The sequence below is a fragment of the Fringilla coelebs genome, assembly GCF_963513975.1.
Source record: "Fringilla coelebs genome assembly, chromosome: 12".
NCBI classification, from domain to species: domain Eukaryota; kingdom Metazoa; phylum Chordata; class Aves; order Passeriformes; family Fringillidae; genus Fringilla; species Fringilla coelebs.
In genome coordinates this window covers 12400589-12419049 of record NC_140038.1, presented here as the reverse complement: position 1 = coordinate 12419049, position 18461 = coordinate 12400589, and the positions used below count along the sequence as shown (strand labels likewise).

Sequence of the window (18461 nt, the reverse complement as noted above, 5' to 3'; positions counted from 1 at the left end):
TACAGAGCTTTATTAGCTAAAGAATTACTTATTTTTTCTTTTTTCTTTTTTTGTCAAAGCAGATACTGACACTGTTAACACAAACCTAAGCCATATTTGTGCACTAATCACATCAGCTAATTTCTGGTGGAAGGTTCTTTGTTCTGTCTTTGGATACTGGTATCAAAATTGCCTTGGAATTCTTAGATCAACACCTACAGTAACAAAATTTTTCTAAGTAATAATTATAACAATGCAGGTTGACAAATTAAACTCTTCCTAGAACTATTATGATGTTAACTGCTACAGACAACCCGTCCAATGAAGCCCTATAGAGCTCAGATTCTGGGAACAAGTTCCACCCACATCACTTTCTGTTGTTCTCTTTCCCACGGCGTTTTGCACACTTTGTGTGTTCAGAGCTGCAATTTTCCCTTTAGTGTCTATCCCCACCATCACACACAGATGAACACCCTGCTGACAGACAATTCTGGTGCTGCTGGGGCTGTGCACAGCAGCCAAAAGCACCCACTTCCCAACTCCAACCTTGTGCCCAGGAGCCTTCCCTACCAACACCCCACAACCTCCAGACTGCTGCACATAAGCCAGGACACAACAGGCTGAGCAACTAAAAAACTGCTCTAAAAGCAGCTTAAAAAGCAAACATTTACTTACTGTGTTATAAAGTTCTTCCAGCCTGGGAATTGTAAGAAATTTGTGCATGCTTACTCCATTTTCAATCAGAAGTTTCACAAATGCAACTCTGTCCATCACAAGGGCATCCAGCATAGCCTGTTCCAGGGAGCCAACCTACAACAAATAAGCAAAAAGGTGGAGCCTAGAGAGAGCCAGCAAAAAAGTGAACTTAGATACTGCATCAACCTCCTTCATTTAGAGGGCTGGAAAAACCTTACAGGTCTATACAGATGCCATCCTCTGTTCAGAATATCCCCTGAACTTCACACAACTACAGATGGGAGAATACCCTGAAGACTTGAACTGTTCTGTAGGTACTGCCTGCTGAGACAGTGGGACTAAGCAGACATTTGTTTTAACATAACTGAGGTGTTCTCATAGGCTGATGTTGGATAAAACAAAAAAAGACATGAAATACCTAAAGCACAATTTGCTTCAAAGATGTCAGAACTATCATGGCAATGGAGAAGCCTTACACAGTATGTACTTCTGAATGCACACTCAGTCAGCTCATGTTTTATTTTCACACTACTAGGGAGAAAAGGCAAGAGCCACCAGGTAGTTCTTAAACTTATTTTCCAACTACAAAATCCAGACATTCTGTCCCTCCCTCAAAAGAGACGGCAGTGCTGCCAATAGTGCATTTTACTAGATGCTTCTTAAGAACTTTCTAGGGCCATGCAGCTGTAATGAAGAAAGAGCATCTGACTAACATGAATTCAGCTTCCACCTTTCAGAATGTGTTTTCTCTGTTAGATATTCAGAACAGCTAGCACATTTTTATAATTTTTGGATCATTTTCAATCAAATACAAAAAAAACAGCTTTAAGGCTATGCAGTACACCCAAATTACTGTCTCAAAATAAACATATCAATATTCCAAGGTCTCTCTCTACAAAAGTCAAGATTCATCCTTAACAGTAAATTGTGCTTCTCTTTAATAAGAATTATCATTCTGCTTAATCCAGACCATTACATACCAGCCATTGTTGCCCATAAACAAAAACGTGATTTTTGGCTATGTCAACTCTGTCCCATGCAAGTGTAAGAACAAGCTGGTCAAATGCAGATGCATTCGTGCCTTAAGAAGCAAACACAATGAAGAAAATTTAAAATTAATTATAATACACGATAATAAATGTTTTTTCCTTCCTAAAAAGGCCAAATCAAGCAATCCACCACAGAATTATGCTGTATATGTCATCATTTATGCCATTTTATAGCATTATACAATGAGAAGATAGATATTTGTTTAAAAATGTACGATTCCTATTGGTATTTTATAAATAATCCATCACATAAACAGTAATCAATAATAGCTGGATGCTCCAAATGATCTTAAAAAATTAAGTCTTACCTTTTAACAAAGCTGTAAGTATTGCAACATCAATATCCTGATGCTCATCTGACCCAATATGAAATACTGTAATCTGTCCAAAATGGCAAAATGGGGAAAAATAGATAAAAGTTACTTTCAGGCAAAGGTTATTGGCCTTAGTCTTTTAAATCCTTTTCAATTCCTGACATAAAAGACACCTTGTCTTCAATGCAACTTGAAGCCTATGTTCAATTCAAACTTTTAGTTTAGCATTCTGTTTCGTTTACCTAGGTGGCAATCTTCAATTAATTTGAACTTCTTTTCCTCCTATGATTACAATTCACTGCTCTCTATAACACAGTATCCTGCTTACCTCTCCAGTCCATTACAGATCATGAGATTAACCTGCCAGCAGACATGGTTAGCTGAATAAGGCATTTTTTATCTCAGAACAGCACAATGTGATGTCCCAATGAGACACCAGTCCCTGAACTCAGGCTACACATTACCTCTATAAAGTGGTTTTGCTTTAAGCATGCAGTGATACTATACCTTTATTAGTAGTCATAACTAAAATAGATCCAATAAAAGAAAAAAAATCATTTCATTATCCACAAATGCATGCACGCTGCATAGAAAAGTTTATGGCAAGATCAACTTACAAGTTCTTTTTTTTTCATGCATTCCAGCAGTGTCTGAAACAAATGAACTGCTTCACTTTGACCAAAGTTAAATGTCTTTTTGATGGTTGAAATGATTTCAGGCTCAGCACCCTCAGGAACATTCCTGAGATTGAAACAAACAAAGAGGAAAACAATTGTTTTAGATGAACAGTAATAACAACAATGCATTTAATTAGTTTCAACATGTCCATTCAAAGTCCTGCTATCTATAAGCTTATTGCCGTTGCTGTGGCAAAACCTTGGGTAACCTCTAGGAAGAACTACAAGTTACTTAACCTACAATTCTATACTACTGCCTCCTAATAGTAACTCAACTCTCTCTCCCTTTTCTTCCCATATTGAGTTCTGAGATAATCTCAACCAGAAGATTTTGACACAAAATAATAAGCAGTCACTCATCTGAGTAAGATGCATTTGTGATCTTAGCCTGAAAAAAGCCATTTGGTTTACAGCTACATTAGATCCCTGCCTCCCAGGGTCCAGAGGCAGCCCCTGCAACAAGGACCAAGTGTTTAAGGATTCATTCAAGCCTGACAGCTAACTAGAAATCACCAAATCACCAAGTACTGTGGAGACCAAGCACATCCCTTTTATTATTTGAAGCTACACTCAAAACAGGCAAGTGTTTTCCACATTAACAGAAAAGGCTTTTGTACAGATTCATTAAAAAATGGTCTCAAAACTCATCTGTGGATGACAGACATACATAGATGCCATGGACCTGTACCCTTGTCATTTATCTGTGTATGACAAGAACTGTCTGGACACAATCCTGTGCCATGTGCTCTGGGATGAGCCACTGTGGTCCCTTCCAACCTGACCCATTCAGTGGTTCTGTCCAGTCTGGCACTGCTGGCACTTACCCCCCCTCCTCTGTTTGCTTGTGAACATAGGCCAGGATGTCTGCAGCTCTGCCAGTTCCCTCACACACCACCACGGGCACCGGAGGGCTCTCCTGAAGGAAGTCTAGAACTGTGAGGATGACGTTGGGGCCACCTTCAAACACAAGGGCGACCACAGGCACGCCTTGGCCAATTCCTGGAAAATGGCAAAGATAAAATCCAGACAATGCTGTAAGTGTATAGTGAAGGCTAAGGCCAGTTTTACATATTTAATAAATGATGTTTGTCCTTTCTATTGAATCAACATTAAAATACTGTCTGACAGACATTAACCGGTGGTAACGCACAGTTTCAAGCACTTTATGTTCTGGGCTGGGACACAAGCACTGCCAAGCTGGTCAATACAACAGGATACAATCTACAAAACAAAGAGATTCCTCACAGAAACATTCATGAACTAATGCAGAAAACTAAAGAATTTTTCTTTTTGAATCTCCTCTTCCAACTTCCCCCAATAATTTCCAAAGGTGACAACACATACACAGTTTGAACATAGGTACATGGGAATCCTCTACTGATGATAAATATTGCAAGAGCATTCCTATAAGGGTCAAAGTACATGTGTTGCTCCACAACTGGGAAAACACCATACTGCAAACTCTGAAACTGCCAGTGTCAAAGCCATTAATTAATCAGACCAATCAGGACTTGGTGACAACACCATTAATTAATCAGACCAATCAGCATTTGGTGACAAGACCTGAAGTGACTTACATTTGTTTTTACAAAGTAAATAGACAACTTCATTCATAAAGGATTCCTCTTTGGTCCCAGAGAAATCATAAATCTACCAGCAACAACTAGGGTCCAGAGCAGCTGCTGAAATTCACTATTTTAGACTTCAAGTATAAACAAAATTTTCAATTTATTTCATTTTGTCATTCAGATGTTTGTTGCAAACACCTTTCCCATTAAGCCATAGTAACAGCCCTCAGGCATCAGAATTACTTACTTGCATGGATCCGTTGCAAATTAATAGTTTTTTCCAGTTCTCTTCGCAGTTTAACTTCTGCTCCATACTTTCCAACTGTTCCATCATCCACCAGAATGAAATGGGAATGGAGGTTATTTAGGACGTTTAGTTTACTTAATGGATTTAACAAGGTCTGATATGGAGCAACCACCTAAGTGCAAGCACACAACAATGTCTTTTACTTGCAAAGATTCACACTTGTTTCTGTGAAACTTAACTAGACACAAGAACTGGTGGCTCAACAAGAAGCACTGGCACATACAAGGAAGCACTGACACATATAAGCATGCCTTGGATCAGGATACACCAACAGCTGCAGCTCTGAACTTGGTGCAGGGAAGCAGATAATTGTATCACTAAATGATGCTGTACTGAAGGGTAACAAAGATTCTTTGAAAACGTATCTTTGGGGAAAATTAGTGACTTCTCTGGCAAACAGCAGCACTGAAGACTCCACATCAAAATTTTTCAACTTATTATCCTCTCTAAATGCAAATTCTCTGTAATACTTTAGTATATTTGTTATTTGATTCAATAGTATCAGTGGGGGAGGAAAAAGGATTGTACTTAAGAACAAGCTCCTCCTGTAGCACATTTGCATTTTGCAACTTGTTTACAGTAACGATCTTGCATAAGTCACAGATGTGAGTGTATCTTCATAGTAAAGCAAGTACTCCAATGATGCAAAGCAAGGGAAAAACATGCTTGAGCAGATGTGTCAAAAGTAAATGAGGTAAATCATTATTTCAGTTAGGTAATTCCTCCTTACATCTCTTCCAACAAGGTCGTTTCTGTTTTCAATCACTCCCCACGGAGCAATCCCAATAGAGCAAATCTTTCGAGATGATCTGGAAGCGTGTTCTCTTAGAGCATCACCAACATGTTTTGCAACACCTGTTCGTGCATAAAAAAGATTCCAGAGTATTGAATGGCACATCTTACTAAGAATACAAATATTTATTTAGGTGTTTAACTGTTTTATTTAGATAATCAGGCCTTTAAGAACCTGGAAACTTACTGACACACTACCAAAGAAAAGGCACCATGCTACATCTACTAGGAGAAAACAAAGTCACTCAACAAAACAAATATTAGCCCAGCAAGAAATAACACTCTTCCTTGTTTCAAAAGCAAAACCCAGAAAACATAAAAAAAAAAAAAAAAAAAAAAAAGAAGCCCAAAACCTAGCCCCTCTATATCTTATTTCTCTTTTCAATACAAAGTAGCCCACTTTCAAATACGTTTGTTCAGAATATTATTTTCATTTGACCAAACTCATTCAAATTTCTTTGGTTTAGGATGTAGCAATGCATTAGCTCTTATAAAACTGCAATCCCACTAATTGTGCACCAACTTTGCTAGTTCCTTACCTGTGTTCACTCCTCCAGTTATAATCCAGGCCCCTGTGGTCACTGCAGCTTTGATAAGACCTTTGCCAAGCAACTGTTTGATGCGTGGGTGAAGTTCAAATTTCTGCATGCCCCCATGGACAGATATAACAAGCTTTGGCAACTCCATCTGCCATTCTTTGAGCATAAGTTGCAGAATAGCTTCAGGCTTAGTGTCATATGACAATCGCACATACTGCGGGCACAAGAACAGAGTTAAAAGGTTCAAATGTGTAAAAAGAGGAACCAGGATGCATTTCAGGATATATTATCCTACTCCTGGCTATGGAAACTGTAATTCACTTTCTCAAAACACAGCAGATGCAATAAATGAACAAGTTTCCTTTATATCCTCTGTAGTCCAGATGTGACAGTTTTGAAAGCAAGTTTTGGAAAGGAAACAGCTACAGAAAGATCACGGTATTCCATCCTACCGGCAAAGTGACCTAGGAAATGACTCTGTGAAAGCACTGGATGATCTCTAAATTAGATGAAATTCAGAAGTATCTATAAAAGCTCTGCCATCTGCTGGGAAAGGCTTTTGTGTCCCCTGCAAAGAGTTTTACAATTGCTTGGTTTTCCTTCCCAGTTCCTGGTGGGAAGGAAATCTACATTTTTCAATAGAAAACTTCAAAACTGGCAACTTTTTAACACTCTATGTTTAACAGCATAAGATTAAGTAGATGGTTGATCAGCTACAACACTGCCACATCTTCAGTATGAGCTATTGAATAGAGATGGGGACAGCAGGCAGAAATTGTACCCTTTCTGAATAAATAACAAAACTTCACTACTCCATTAAACTGGTTTGAGCAACCCCACTTGCACTCTGCAGAAGGAAGCAGAAATGAGAGTGGGCAGCCTGGTGTTTCTGTGCTCCTAGAAAAGGGTTCACAGCAATTTTAAGCTACACTAAGTACAAAGGAACCCATACACTGCTATTAAGAGCATGAAAGAACTGTGCCAAGGGCCCTTCTCTCACAGAGATGATCTGACCTGGAGCACTGGACTGTCCTTGGGGCTTCTGCCAGCTGCAGAAAGAACACAGCTCCCTCACTCAAGCACTTTGGTTTGACCACAGAAGTCACACTGTACAAGCACTCCCTGTAGCCTGTAACTGCATAAGCTTTAAATAATTTCTACCACAACTAAAAATCTTTTACTAATAGAAATTATAAAGAATTCAAATCACAACAAAAATGCTAGAATAGAAGAGGACACTGGTTTGTCACAATAGAAGTATTAATATTTTCAGCCTTCAATTTCAGAAGTTGAATTAAGCATTCAGCAGCAACATGGTGAGAGTAAGAAAAAAAGGAACAACAAAACATCATACATGCCTTAGCCCTGTAAGAATGAGAGCCACCTTGAAAGTTGATGACACCATAAGCATCAGTAGAGGTCTGTTCTGTGTGTTTTTCCACGGACCATTCTTCTATTTCCTGGTTGTAGTTTTCACCCAGCTTCACATCGGAGTATTTCATGGCCAGACTGGCAGTGAAACAAGCATGTTGTCTGACCAAGCGGCCACAGCAGCACCTGCCCCACACCAGGAAGAATGCTTTGGTAAATACTGCCATTGCAGGAGAAAAAAACTTCCTTTATCAATAACAGGAACAGAATAGATTTAGAAAGCAAAGATTCCAGACATTGCATAAACGTCTTTTTCAGAGTGAGCCTTGTTGTCATAAATATTTACAGCAATACTCAATTACAATACATATTATTATGCAAAATACTGAAGCTCACTAAGGCAGCAAGCTGGAGGCCAGGAGAAATTACTTCTTTGAAGCCAAGTAATTTATATAACATTTATAAATCTGTGACCTACTTATTGCAGACAGTTCTTTAAACATTAGTTGTATTTATTTTATATCTAACCTTTCTCCAACTTGTCACTCATAATATTGATCAAAACTTTTGAAAACCCTATTATGAAAGCACTTAATGAGAAAACATTCATAAATATTGTAATTACAAAGACCTTTTTACCTGACAAGTTGCTGACAAATCTGACATCCTGGAAGGCATCTGTAAGAAATATTTAAAGATATGACTAAACTTCTCACATAATTCACACAGAGCAATTCACCAACAACCATAGGCCATTCTTAGAAACTGAAGGACAAATTGTGGTGGGAAAGTTGTGAAGTCCATTGTAAGCTACAAATAGTTTAAACTGAAAGGGCAAAGTGTTGAAGACCATTCTGTTCCTTGTTAAATGCTCTGGAAATTTTAACAGCTTCCTAATTACTTTGTTTGCATTTGCAAATTTTCCATGCGCTGCAATTGTGGCTATAAATTCTAAAAGCCTCTCATGTCACATGATTTCAAGGAATGTGGTGAATTATTTACAATAATTTGAAAATTCTACAACACTTAGTTCCTTTTGTGTTTATAAACAAAGTACTTAAATGAAAAATAGTAACCTGCCCCAGTATAACAAAAGAGATTTATACAGGTTTTTTAAGGAGAAGAGTGAAATAGAAGTTTTCTCAAACTCAGAAGAAAAGGGTTCTCAGCTGCTGTCACATATATGAAGCTTAAGAAAACAATGGTGATCTGAAATCCATAATTACAATAGTAAATATTACAGGGGGACAAAACTGCCTTCAAAATACCAATTTTAAATCTATTTCCAATTTGTATTTATTTTATCTGTGACACAAATGTCATTACTATGCATGTCAAACTCAATCATTGTAGGAACTCTTACATGATACCTGTAACACTTGGTGAAAGTCAGCTAGATATACACTAGAGTTATCACGAACTTGCTTGATTTCACACCTCTAATTTAAGATAAGGTAAAAACAGCATATGAGATATGCTAAATATTCTTAGCCTCAGCATCTCCTCTAGAAATATATTTCCCCATTTCACAGCCTAGCTTTTTTCCAGTTTAAGAACTTACGAATGAAATATTATTACACATCACATGAAATCTGAACAGTTCCCATTTATCTGTTTTCCCTAGAAGCAAGTATTTCTTCAGCCTGTTTTTTTTTTTTTTTTTTTTTACTTTTCTCCTCACCCCAATTCTTGGTTTTCTTTATTCTTCTATGAATTCTTCACCCCTTTTTTCTACACTGTCAGGTTGATTTTCACACTTCACCCTACACTTACAATGATGTTTTTTAAATTCCAGCAGAGGACGTTTCTATGAGACTCTCTGACTTCTGAAATTTCTTTTTCACACCCCCCTCACTATAAACAGATCATAGACATCAGTAGGAGGAGTGGTAAGAAGGAGCAAAGGGAACAGGAGAACATTTTTTTGAGATTTCTGCAATGCCAAAGTCCTTTCAGAAAAAGAAAATCCAATTTAGAGAGCACAAACCCAAGACAGTATTTTGTACAAAAAAACAGTCCAACACTCAAGAAAATACTGACTTTTTTAATATTAAAGAGCAGCAATGAGTCCTTGCATAATTCCTCATTTACCTGTGGGGGTCTTTTGAACTCGGTATAATATACACACACTCCCTCTTCGTGAAAGTATTTTCTATCCAGGATTTCTGGGACTGAAAAACAAAGAATGCAATAGTATTATAAAATACAAATCACATACCTTGGCAATGAAAAAAGCTTTTTAAAGAAACAAGAGCTAGAATATGAGGGGTTTGCTCTCTCAAAAAACTAACAAAACCATGTCTGACCTTATAAAAGCACCTCACACATCTCTCCAAAAGTTGAGACAATCAGAACCATTATATAATTTATACACAAATCACTTAAAACTAGAAGTAATAGTTTTCAAAGCTAACATTCAAATAGTAAAAGTTTTAATACATAAATAAATATGTACGCCAAGAAACACCCCAAAAACAATTTTAAGATACACTGCTACCCTATCTTGCTAAGGAAAAAAAAAAAATCAGGTAAAATTTTTTAAAACATTACCTGCACTAAACCAAGATAATATTAATTTTATTTATTTCTCTCTTTAATGAAGTAAAATTCTCATCTTGAAATTGTGGGTAAGGAAGCTTTCTAACAACACTGGCAATCTTTTCAACTAGCAATAAATAGGTCATAACCTTTGTTCTTCATCAAGACACTTTTCATTCCAGTAAATCAAATTAATTGGGATCTCCGAACTGTGTTCTAAGGTTAAACTTGAAACATGTTTTGAAACATGAAATTAGGGATGTTCACTACTTCAAATGTTTACCTTTCTAATCACTGGACATAATGTCTTTCAGTTGCTTTAAACAACCACATGAACATTATCTCACAGAATTATCTTAAGTTAGCTGCTAAACAACATCATAATGTGTAACATCTGTGTCATGTTTCAGCAACACATTGGGAAAGAAATTCAGGCAGGACTTTTAGAAATTAAAAAGATGAAAAAATCTTGGAATGCTAATTTGCATCTTATGCAACAATACTTTAAATCCTTATGGAGATGACATTAAAATTACTTCACTGCTAACAGCAGTGTGCTACATTTACATTTTACCTTTAGAAAAATTTGATACATTTCACACTGTTTTATTTTACAGGATGGGGGAAAAGACTGATGGATAGTATTCACAGGTATCTAATCAGAGGTCTGTGGAAGTGATGAAGAAACTAAGATTTGTTTTTTCAGATTATAAAAGAAGTTTAAGCAAAGATGGATGCATATTTCATCACTGGAAATTCAACATCAGTTTAAGACAATACAGAGACATTATTACAAGTAAGAATGTACCAGCTAATTTTAATAAAGACCCCCAGAAAACTTCTCCTGAACTGCTCACCCTCTTTCAAAACATTTCCCAGACTCAGCAGACCTTTCCTAGATTATTCCTCATCACCACTTTCCAATATTTTGCTTTGATGATGAATTTATCAAGACAGCAACAAACTGCTCCTCCAGATTCTGTCTTCACATTAAGAAAATCTTTACTCTTCCAAGGAGGAGGGAAAGTTGCAGAGTAAAGGCACTTCTTGAGACAGAAAGGAGAAAAGATGCACAATGCACAGCAAAGAATCATGGAAGGAAAAGCAGAACAACAGAATGAGCACTCACACAGTGCATTTCACCTTTAAACTAATCCTTTACACACCTGGAATAAATTAAATAGCCAAGGTCATAATTTGCTACTGTCCTAGCTCCTTTCCCTACAGATAGGAATGAATGCTGTAGCAAAGGAGAAGGAAGGCCTAACATGGGAAAAGCAGGATATTAAACATTATATGCAAACATAGTGTTAGGGAGGATTCCATGACACCATTCCATTTATGGTCCTTTTCCCTCTTTTTTGTTTGTTGGGGATTTTTGGGTGTGTTTTCTTTTCATTCTCCTTTGAAGCAGAACCAAGTGCCTGACCCCTAAGAGGCTGGTGAAAGAAAGAGGTGTCTTCCTCTGCTGTCCTCAGAATTAATCTCTAATCTTTTAGCAGCATCTCCTCAGTTCTTTAACAAGGAAAGTGTACCATCCACCACAGAGGAGCTGAGTATTTCCTAGGACAACTTTGCTGTACAAGAGTTGGGCATAAAACAGCTCTCTCTCTTCTCTGCCTTTATCAGATGATTAGCACTGCTACAAAAATAAACTTGATATATGCGTATATGTACATTTATACATATATCATACTAAATGTGTATTTTAATATATAGTTAAGTAGACCAAATTTTTAGCTCATTAAGGGTTTTTTTTTAAGCACTATTAAGCTTTAGCCTTTGTGAGACAGATCCCAGTTCTGGAAGCTGCTTTCTCTTGCCCGAGTCCCCACTGTTTACATGGGAATCTTTGTCTTTAATTTCTTAAAACTGAGCATTACTTTAACAATGCAGCAGTTTAAGCTTAACTCTGCAGATCCTGCAGAATATAAAAAGATACAGAAGAGTAATTTAATACTTAGATGTTTCAGCCAGCTGGCTAAAACCACACCTTGAAGCAAGAGATCACAGGCATAACATGCTAGATGTTAAAATCCAAAGAATATAAACCACAAGCAATTGCGTCAATTGGTCCATGCAATATTGTTTTATTATTGAGTGGTGATCAAAGCTGGGGATAAGGAACACTGGCTCACAATGTGCAACAGCACTTTTCGTAATAATAAGAATAATAAACATAATAAATACTTCCCAAAAACAGAAAAAAAAAAAGAAAAACAAAGCCCCCAAAACAAAACAACTAACCATTTATCAATTCTTCTTCTAAAGAACGTAGCTTTAACCCCTTATCAAGGATTTCTCTCAATTTTTCAACAGAGCAACTATTGTCACATCCCTACTATTTTATCAGTCACACCAAAGTCACCCCAAGTCAGTTATTTATGTAGAAGAAGCTCTGTAATGTTATTAAAACGTACTTGAAACGTCTTGGTAAAATTTGACTCCCTATAGAAGCATCCCTGTATGTTAATTAATCTTTATTGCAGAAGATTTTATACAGAATTTGCTAATTCCACAGTCTTGTTTTCTTTTGAGAGAGGAAAAGAAAAAAGAAAAAAAAATGAAAATAAAAACCAAGAAGAGAAGAGAACTGAGTGAAAGACAATTCCCATAAATGGGTAAAAACCACATTAAAAATGCAGGAAGTATTGCCTTCCATGTAAATAAGAACAATTAGTACATAATCTTCCTGTGATGACCAGAAAAAGGAAGATGCTATGAGGACACTGTTGAGTATAAATTAGTTGTAGCAGTTACCTCTAAGAAATGCTCCTCATCAGCTAAAGACTAAGTTAAAATAGGAGATCCAGTCTGAAGTCAAAAATCAATCTGCAAGTTACAGACCGTTTAAGAAAAATTGCCTACTCTTATTAAAGCTTTTTCATCATCTGAACAGGATACACAACTCCACCCCCCAAACTGTTTCCAGTAAGAGGCAGCTCCTGCTGCTCCAAGTGCTCTGTTTTCCCAGTGTATTTTTAGAAGATGCACTTTACACCATGGTTATGGGTAACATGGGTCAGGAGCCTTTTAGCAAAAGGCACAAGTAACATCAACACAGAGATCTACTTTTCAACTATTTACTTTCTTTTCAAAATTGTGGAAGAAAAAAAGCTTAGCTTCCCATATTCTTTCCTATGCATTCTCAATCTCTCAAGCTAAATACAACTTAAGACTTATAAGAAATATTGCAATACAATTTATATTATTCCTGAACTACCTTCACTTTTCCGGTGAATCTATGAAAATTTCACCACATTGAGACCTCACAGCTGGCAGGATCTTGTCTATACACATTAGAATTCTCAATTTTTACCTTCCTGGAAGAGGTACTACAGTAACTACTTACTAACTCCTCATCCCAAAGAGGCCAACAAAGCTTTTGCACAAATTTTAAGCTGTAGGTTTTACAAGATACCTCATTCTGGTTGTACTGATTTCTGAGCAAAGTTCACTGTGTCTTTCAATACTTCTGAAAGAACATCAAGAAGCAGAAAGCACAGAGATGTGATTCAATCATCTAGAAGAGCTATATTCACTCTGGGATCATAATTAAAATAAATACTTCACACTATTTTAAATAAATATCTTCTCTCCTAACAGTTGCACCAATGCTGAAAGAATTCTAATTGCTATTTGAAACAAAACTTACACAAGTACTTGCTGAACTACAAACTCAAGGGAACATGCCCAATTATTTCCAACTTCTCGAAGTGTCTAAATGCCAAGATAATCCCATGGGCTTTGTAACAGGTGGAAGTTTTACCATAGCCATTTTTTTATTAACTATATTTGACACAGCAATAGCATTAGCACTCCAAAGCTCCAATAACAGATAATTTAAATGTGCCTGCTCAAGACTTATATGTTATCTTTACTGAGATTCACACTTTAGCAAGCCTCTTTATAGAATGAAATTTTTACCACAAATTTCAGGTTTTGTATACAGCGGGTGAAAAAAGAAAATTAAAAAAAAAAGAGAAACCAACCCTGAAGTACAGTATGAGATCAGGTCTCAGAAATAAAAAACAACCCCCTACCACTCTCCTCCCTTCAGCTCATGTGTTTTTAAGAGCCTCTCATTCAACATATTAAAAAATGAAGACAATTAAGTTCTAGCAATTGATGCAGGCAATATGGCAAAGCCTTATCAAGCTATTGTGAAATTCTCAAAGTTTATTCAACAGTTTTGGTCTGAATTATTTTCTCAATAGAAAGAAAGCCTGCCTGCTTGGCCAGATCTCGAAATTACTTTCATGATTTTCAAATAAAATAAATATGGCAGGTATAAATAATATTTGTAGCCGGCAATCCTGAACTTCTTTATGCACAAAAGGATTCCAGCTTATTTTTTCCTACTCTTTTGTGATACTGTATACTGTTATAAGATAATAAGTTACAATATTGTAACAATATTTGTCACAAAACTAAAATTGAACTTTTCCCAACTATATTGTCCTGGAGCCTGCAACAGTGCATACAACCCAGCAGTTCTCCTGACAGTTTTTCAATAAAGCTCCCCGCTGAAATAAGAAAGTGACCTGAATTAAATAATTTGCTAAACTGCGACCTTTTTGGAGGGCTGGTAATGGGGATTTCAGTTACTGATAGCATAGACTGAGCTTCAAATTTAGAAATCATATCACTTTCTACACAATCTCAGATTTCATCTTTCAAATCTGTTTACACCATTTGGCAGTTCAATACATGCAATACTTTCTCAAGGAAAAGATACACCAATTTTATTTATCCTTTATTTAAAAACTAATATAGACTCTATATTCTTCCTTCACTGCCTCAAATTTTCCAAAACGTTTATTTTCCATCAGGACAGAAGAAAATACAGGAAAATTTTCAGCTTCAAGCCTGAAAACAAGAAGGCACAGTGGAAACTATGTGCAGCAGGAACAGTCGTGCTAGCATTGCCGCAGAGCAGTCCTATCTGTCTAGGTCACTTATAGCCAACCAGATAAATTTCAAAACATTTCTAAGAGACATACTGTACTAACAATGTCCTTTATCTTGTCTATTCAAGGAATTGTCCACTGACATTGTTCCAACTAGAAGTTACTGCTTCTTATGTAACTATACATACCACACCACTCTTCGTGACTTACCAGAGGATCTCTTATCTGAGAAACCCACTCCATTATCCAAACACGTGCTACACCATGGGACTGACCTGTGATCCCTGCCCAGACAACCAGCCCTAGCCAGGCACTGGGCTCCTGCAGCTATAGCTGAAAGGCAGAAATTCCAGACAAACCTCTATCTTATTGCTTTTATGCTAGATACATTGAATAAAGCCAAACAAAGCCAAACAGTCCTGATAAATACAATATTCAATTAGGTTAATGCATGTCAAATAGTTTAGAATTCAGAAAGCTTCTTGTGGGAAGAGGAGCCATAAATAAAATGCACCAAATGAAAAGTTTCAAGTATGTTTTAATAATGTTACAGAGCCTCCTCTACATCAATAGCTCACTGAAAAGATTTCTAATTAGTCCTTCAAATCCTTAAGGCAGTAAGAACCACACTCCACGTAAAGCACCTGGACTTGTTTTCAGGACAAGTTAACTGAATTACACTGAAAACATGCACCCCAGGATGAGCTGAGTAACCAAGCCATTGTGTATGGGGTGCAGAGCTAGCTGAAAGTCACATCTATCTACCAAAGAAAATACTTTAAATTTTATATTAAAAATACCAGCAGAGCACATCTCAGTTCCTCAAGGAAATACTTATCACTTGAGGAAACTCTTCAAAACTTCAGCTAACTAAGCAAATAAACAGATAGAAGAGGAAAAAAGTTATGTACTTTAATGCCATATATTTGCTAACACTTGTTTTAAACTCTTGGCTCTGTCAAACCCCAGGCATTTAATTTACTGGCTCTCCCTTCAATTTAAAGTTACATGTTTCTATAATTTTAGTTTGGGGGTTTTTGTTTTCTTTTATAAAAGAGGGGGCAGAAAACAAAGCATTTAGCCAGCTAGTATTATGAACTATATTTAAAAGACTCTGACACAGAATAACAGTTCTGTCTGTCCAAACAAGGCACAACACACACAGAGCACTTCCAAAACTTGTTCCTGAATCAGTATCTACAGTATCAGTCAACCTCAATTTTCTGTACTAACTTCCATAGAAAGTATGGATATGTGCAATACTCAAAAGACAGAGGCTCAGACATTATCTCAATGCCAGAAGATATTTCTGCAGTGCTTTAATGCATCCCTATGAAGTATGTCACTCTAAATGACAAGGACTGTGCTTCAATCTTAACTGCTGTTTAACACACTACAAATGAAAATTTTTGCAAGGATATTTTACCTGCTGCATCAGGATTACTTATTAGTCTAAAACCAGCTTCATTTACCAGAAGAAGTTGGTTCTTTTTTTTTTTCCCCAAATTCATTGGGGCATCTCTTGTCCCAGAATGTGCTCCTAAGAAAGCAAACAGCTCCCATTACTGGATTGAAAAACTTTTCTAGAGAAAATACTGCTACAGTCCTGAAAATAGATTGTTTGACAGAAAAAAAAAAATATTGGGTTTACATTAAATGAAAACTGTTGAAGCAAGCAAGGAAAGAGGGCAGTCAGAGAAAGCCCTCTGTCAATCCTGCACATGGGAAGCAGATCTCAAGTGAGCCCGAGAGCAATGATAAGAATCTTCCTCTCAATGGCTCCCTCAGTGCTGAGAACAAACCTTCAACAATCCTATTTTTTATTAAACAGTTCAGGAGATTTGCTCTGAACAGATTTCACAGCAATCCAGGTCTGTAACAGAGCAGCTATTGTTTTATCAAGTTCTTCTCTGATGTAATGAAGCCACCACAGAACTCCCTGAATCCACGTGCAGTTTTGGATGCAAAGGGTAATCAGGATTTGTCAAAAGGGATTTTTACAGCTCTCTCAAACTTGATGAAAATTATTCCAATCTGCTATTTGGAGAACAGGTTGGTTTTGAGAGAATTATTTCACTGTACAATTACAAAGCACATAATTCAGTTGTTTAGGGATATTTTTTTTCTGCAGATTCATTTAATTAAGAATACCCTAAATTCATTAACAGAATTTAGCATTATGAAGTGGTGCCTTTTATCCCTGATACAACAGAATAGAAACCACAGACCTAATATTTTTTGCATATTTTTATTACAATCAAACTCAACCAACTTTACCCATATTGTTGGGAAAGTTGTCTTCTAACTGCAATACAGGTCTTTCAGTGGAAAACTCAGAGTAAATGCAGCCTATTTTAAAATAAATAAATTTATTTACTTAATAGGTCAATGTCTGTTCTGCAGTTAAACCTGCCATAAAATTACTCCTCTTTTCCAGAAAGTATTAAATTTTAAAATGCCTACACCATCCACGTAACGCATAAAATAAATATTAATATGCACCTAGAAAATATTTCACAACTGATTCTACAGTATGAGATAGCTCAGGTCACTATGGAATGAACCATCAGTTGATTTCAGAAGACAATCACCCACTGGTGTAATTTCAAACTGGCTTTTTCTCAGCTGATGTAACAATAAACACCTCCAGGGTTAAGTGCCCAACTCTACCAGATACAGTAATTAAACTTGCCAAAACCAGAGACTCCCTGAGACTGTGTCAGCACAGCAGATGGCAAACTGTTCCTGAACATGCCTTCAGAAAAGCCGAGGGGAAGCAAGGAGAGAAATGCATTTTAATTTTTATTTTCCAACAACTTTCATTGACAGAATTTGGAATTTTGGTAGGAAAAAGAAAATACAGCAGAAGGTAAGCTTCTAAATAGTTTACATTCACAATCTTCCCAGCTAATGAAATACCAAGCTAAAAAATTTTACTCCTGCTAAAGAATCTATAAATTACTTCCTCCGAGTTTGCAGACCAATCACATTTTGATGCATTCCATAAAATATTTCAAAGCATACACTGAAGTTATGACCTAGAACCGACAAACCAGTGAGTTTTCAAAGGAGATGAAAATAATTCTTTACTCCCTAAAACTTAACTCCATGATGAAAGAAAATGATAGAGAAATAGTGTGTGGTTGTAACTACAAGAAATATACCTACAGCTTTTCAGCCAACATTTTCACTCTTAATATTCACTTTGCTCAAATGAAATCAAAACAAAATAAAAGCCAAACAAAAAAATCATGGCAAAGTACATAGGAATGGCTGCAAGCCTGTCATACAGTCCCTTCTTCTTTCTGATAGGGTTCCTCATTTAAAATCCACTTTTAATTACATTGAATGACCCGTATAAACCAACCTCAAATCTCTTGCATTTTCAAACACCCAACCTCCTTTCCCTTCCTTATCCACAGTGATACAATTTACAGTCTGCATGCTCCTCACCTCTCGCAGCACCAGATTTTGCTGCAGTCTGTGATCATTCTGACCCTACCAGATGCAGATTGCAAGCCTACACACTCTCTTAAATAGGACCAGCAGGAAGGCAGAGTCAGCATTCCTACTCACCACACACACAGAACGATGCCAAGTCTTTTTAAGTCGCCCAGAACATCCCTGTGGGTATGAGGGCTGCTGCCTGTCCCTGGTCCTTTCTGCAGGCACAGATGGGACAGGCTGTGCTGGCTGCAGAAACCCCTGCGCTTCCTGGCTC

General features: G+C 36.8%; 1 protein-coding gene across 2 annotated transcripts in view; it reads right to left on the bottom strand.

The window, feature by feature from the left end:
- TRPM7 (transient receptor potential cation channel subfamily M member 7) overlaps nucleotides 1-18461 on the bottom strand; it is a 52194-nt gene that overhangs the window by 22349 nt on the left and 11384 nt on the right. For both annotated transcript variants that reach the window (XM_084214028.1, XM_084214029.1), the window contains exons 2-12: nucleotides 9384-9463; nucleotides 7932-7970; nucleotides 7280-7478; nucleotides 5922-6135; nucleotides 5321-5445; nucleotides 4531-4702; nucleotides 3540-3714; nucleotides 2656-2779; nucleotides 2033-2105; nucleotides 1656-1756; nucleotides 655-789 (exon numbers count right to left, since the gene is read on the bottom strand). In XM_084214028.1, the coding sequence (XP_084070154.1) occupies nucleotides 655-789; nucleotides 1656-1756; nucleotides 2033-2105; nucleotides 2656-2779; nucleotides 3540-3714; nucleotides 4531-4702; nucleotides 5321-5445; nucleotides 5922-6135; nucleotides 7280-7478; nucleotides 7932-7970; nucleotides 9384-9463 (1437 nt within the window). The remainder of the gene's footprint in view (nucleotides 1-654; nucleotides 790-1655; nucleotides 1757-2032; nucleotides 2106-2655; nucleotides 2780-3539; nucleotides 3715-4530; nucleotides 4703-5320; nucleotides 5446-5921; nucleotides 6136-7279; nucleotides 7479-7931; nucleotides 7971-9383; nucleotides 9464-18461) is intronic.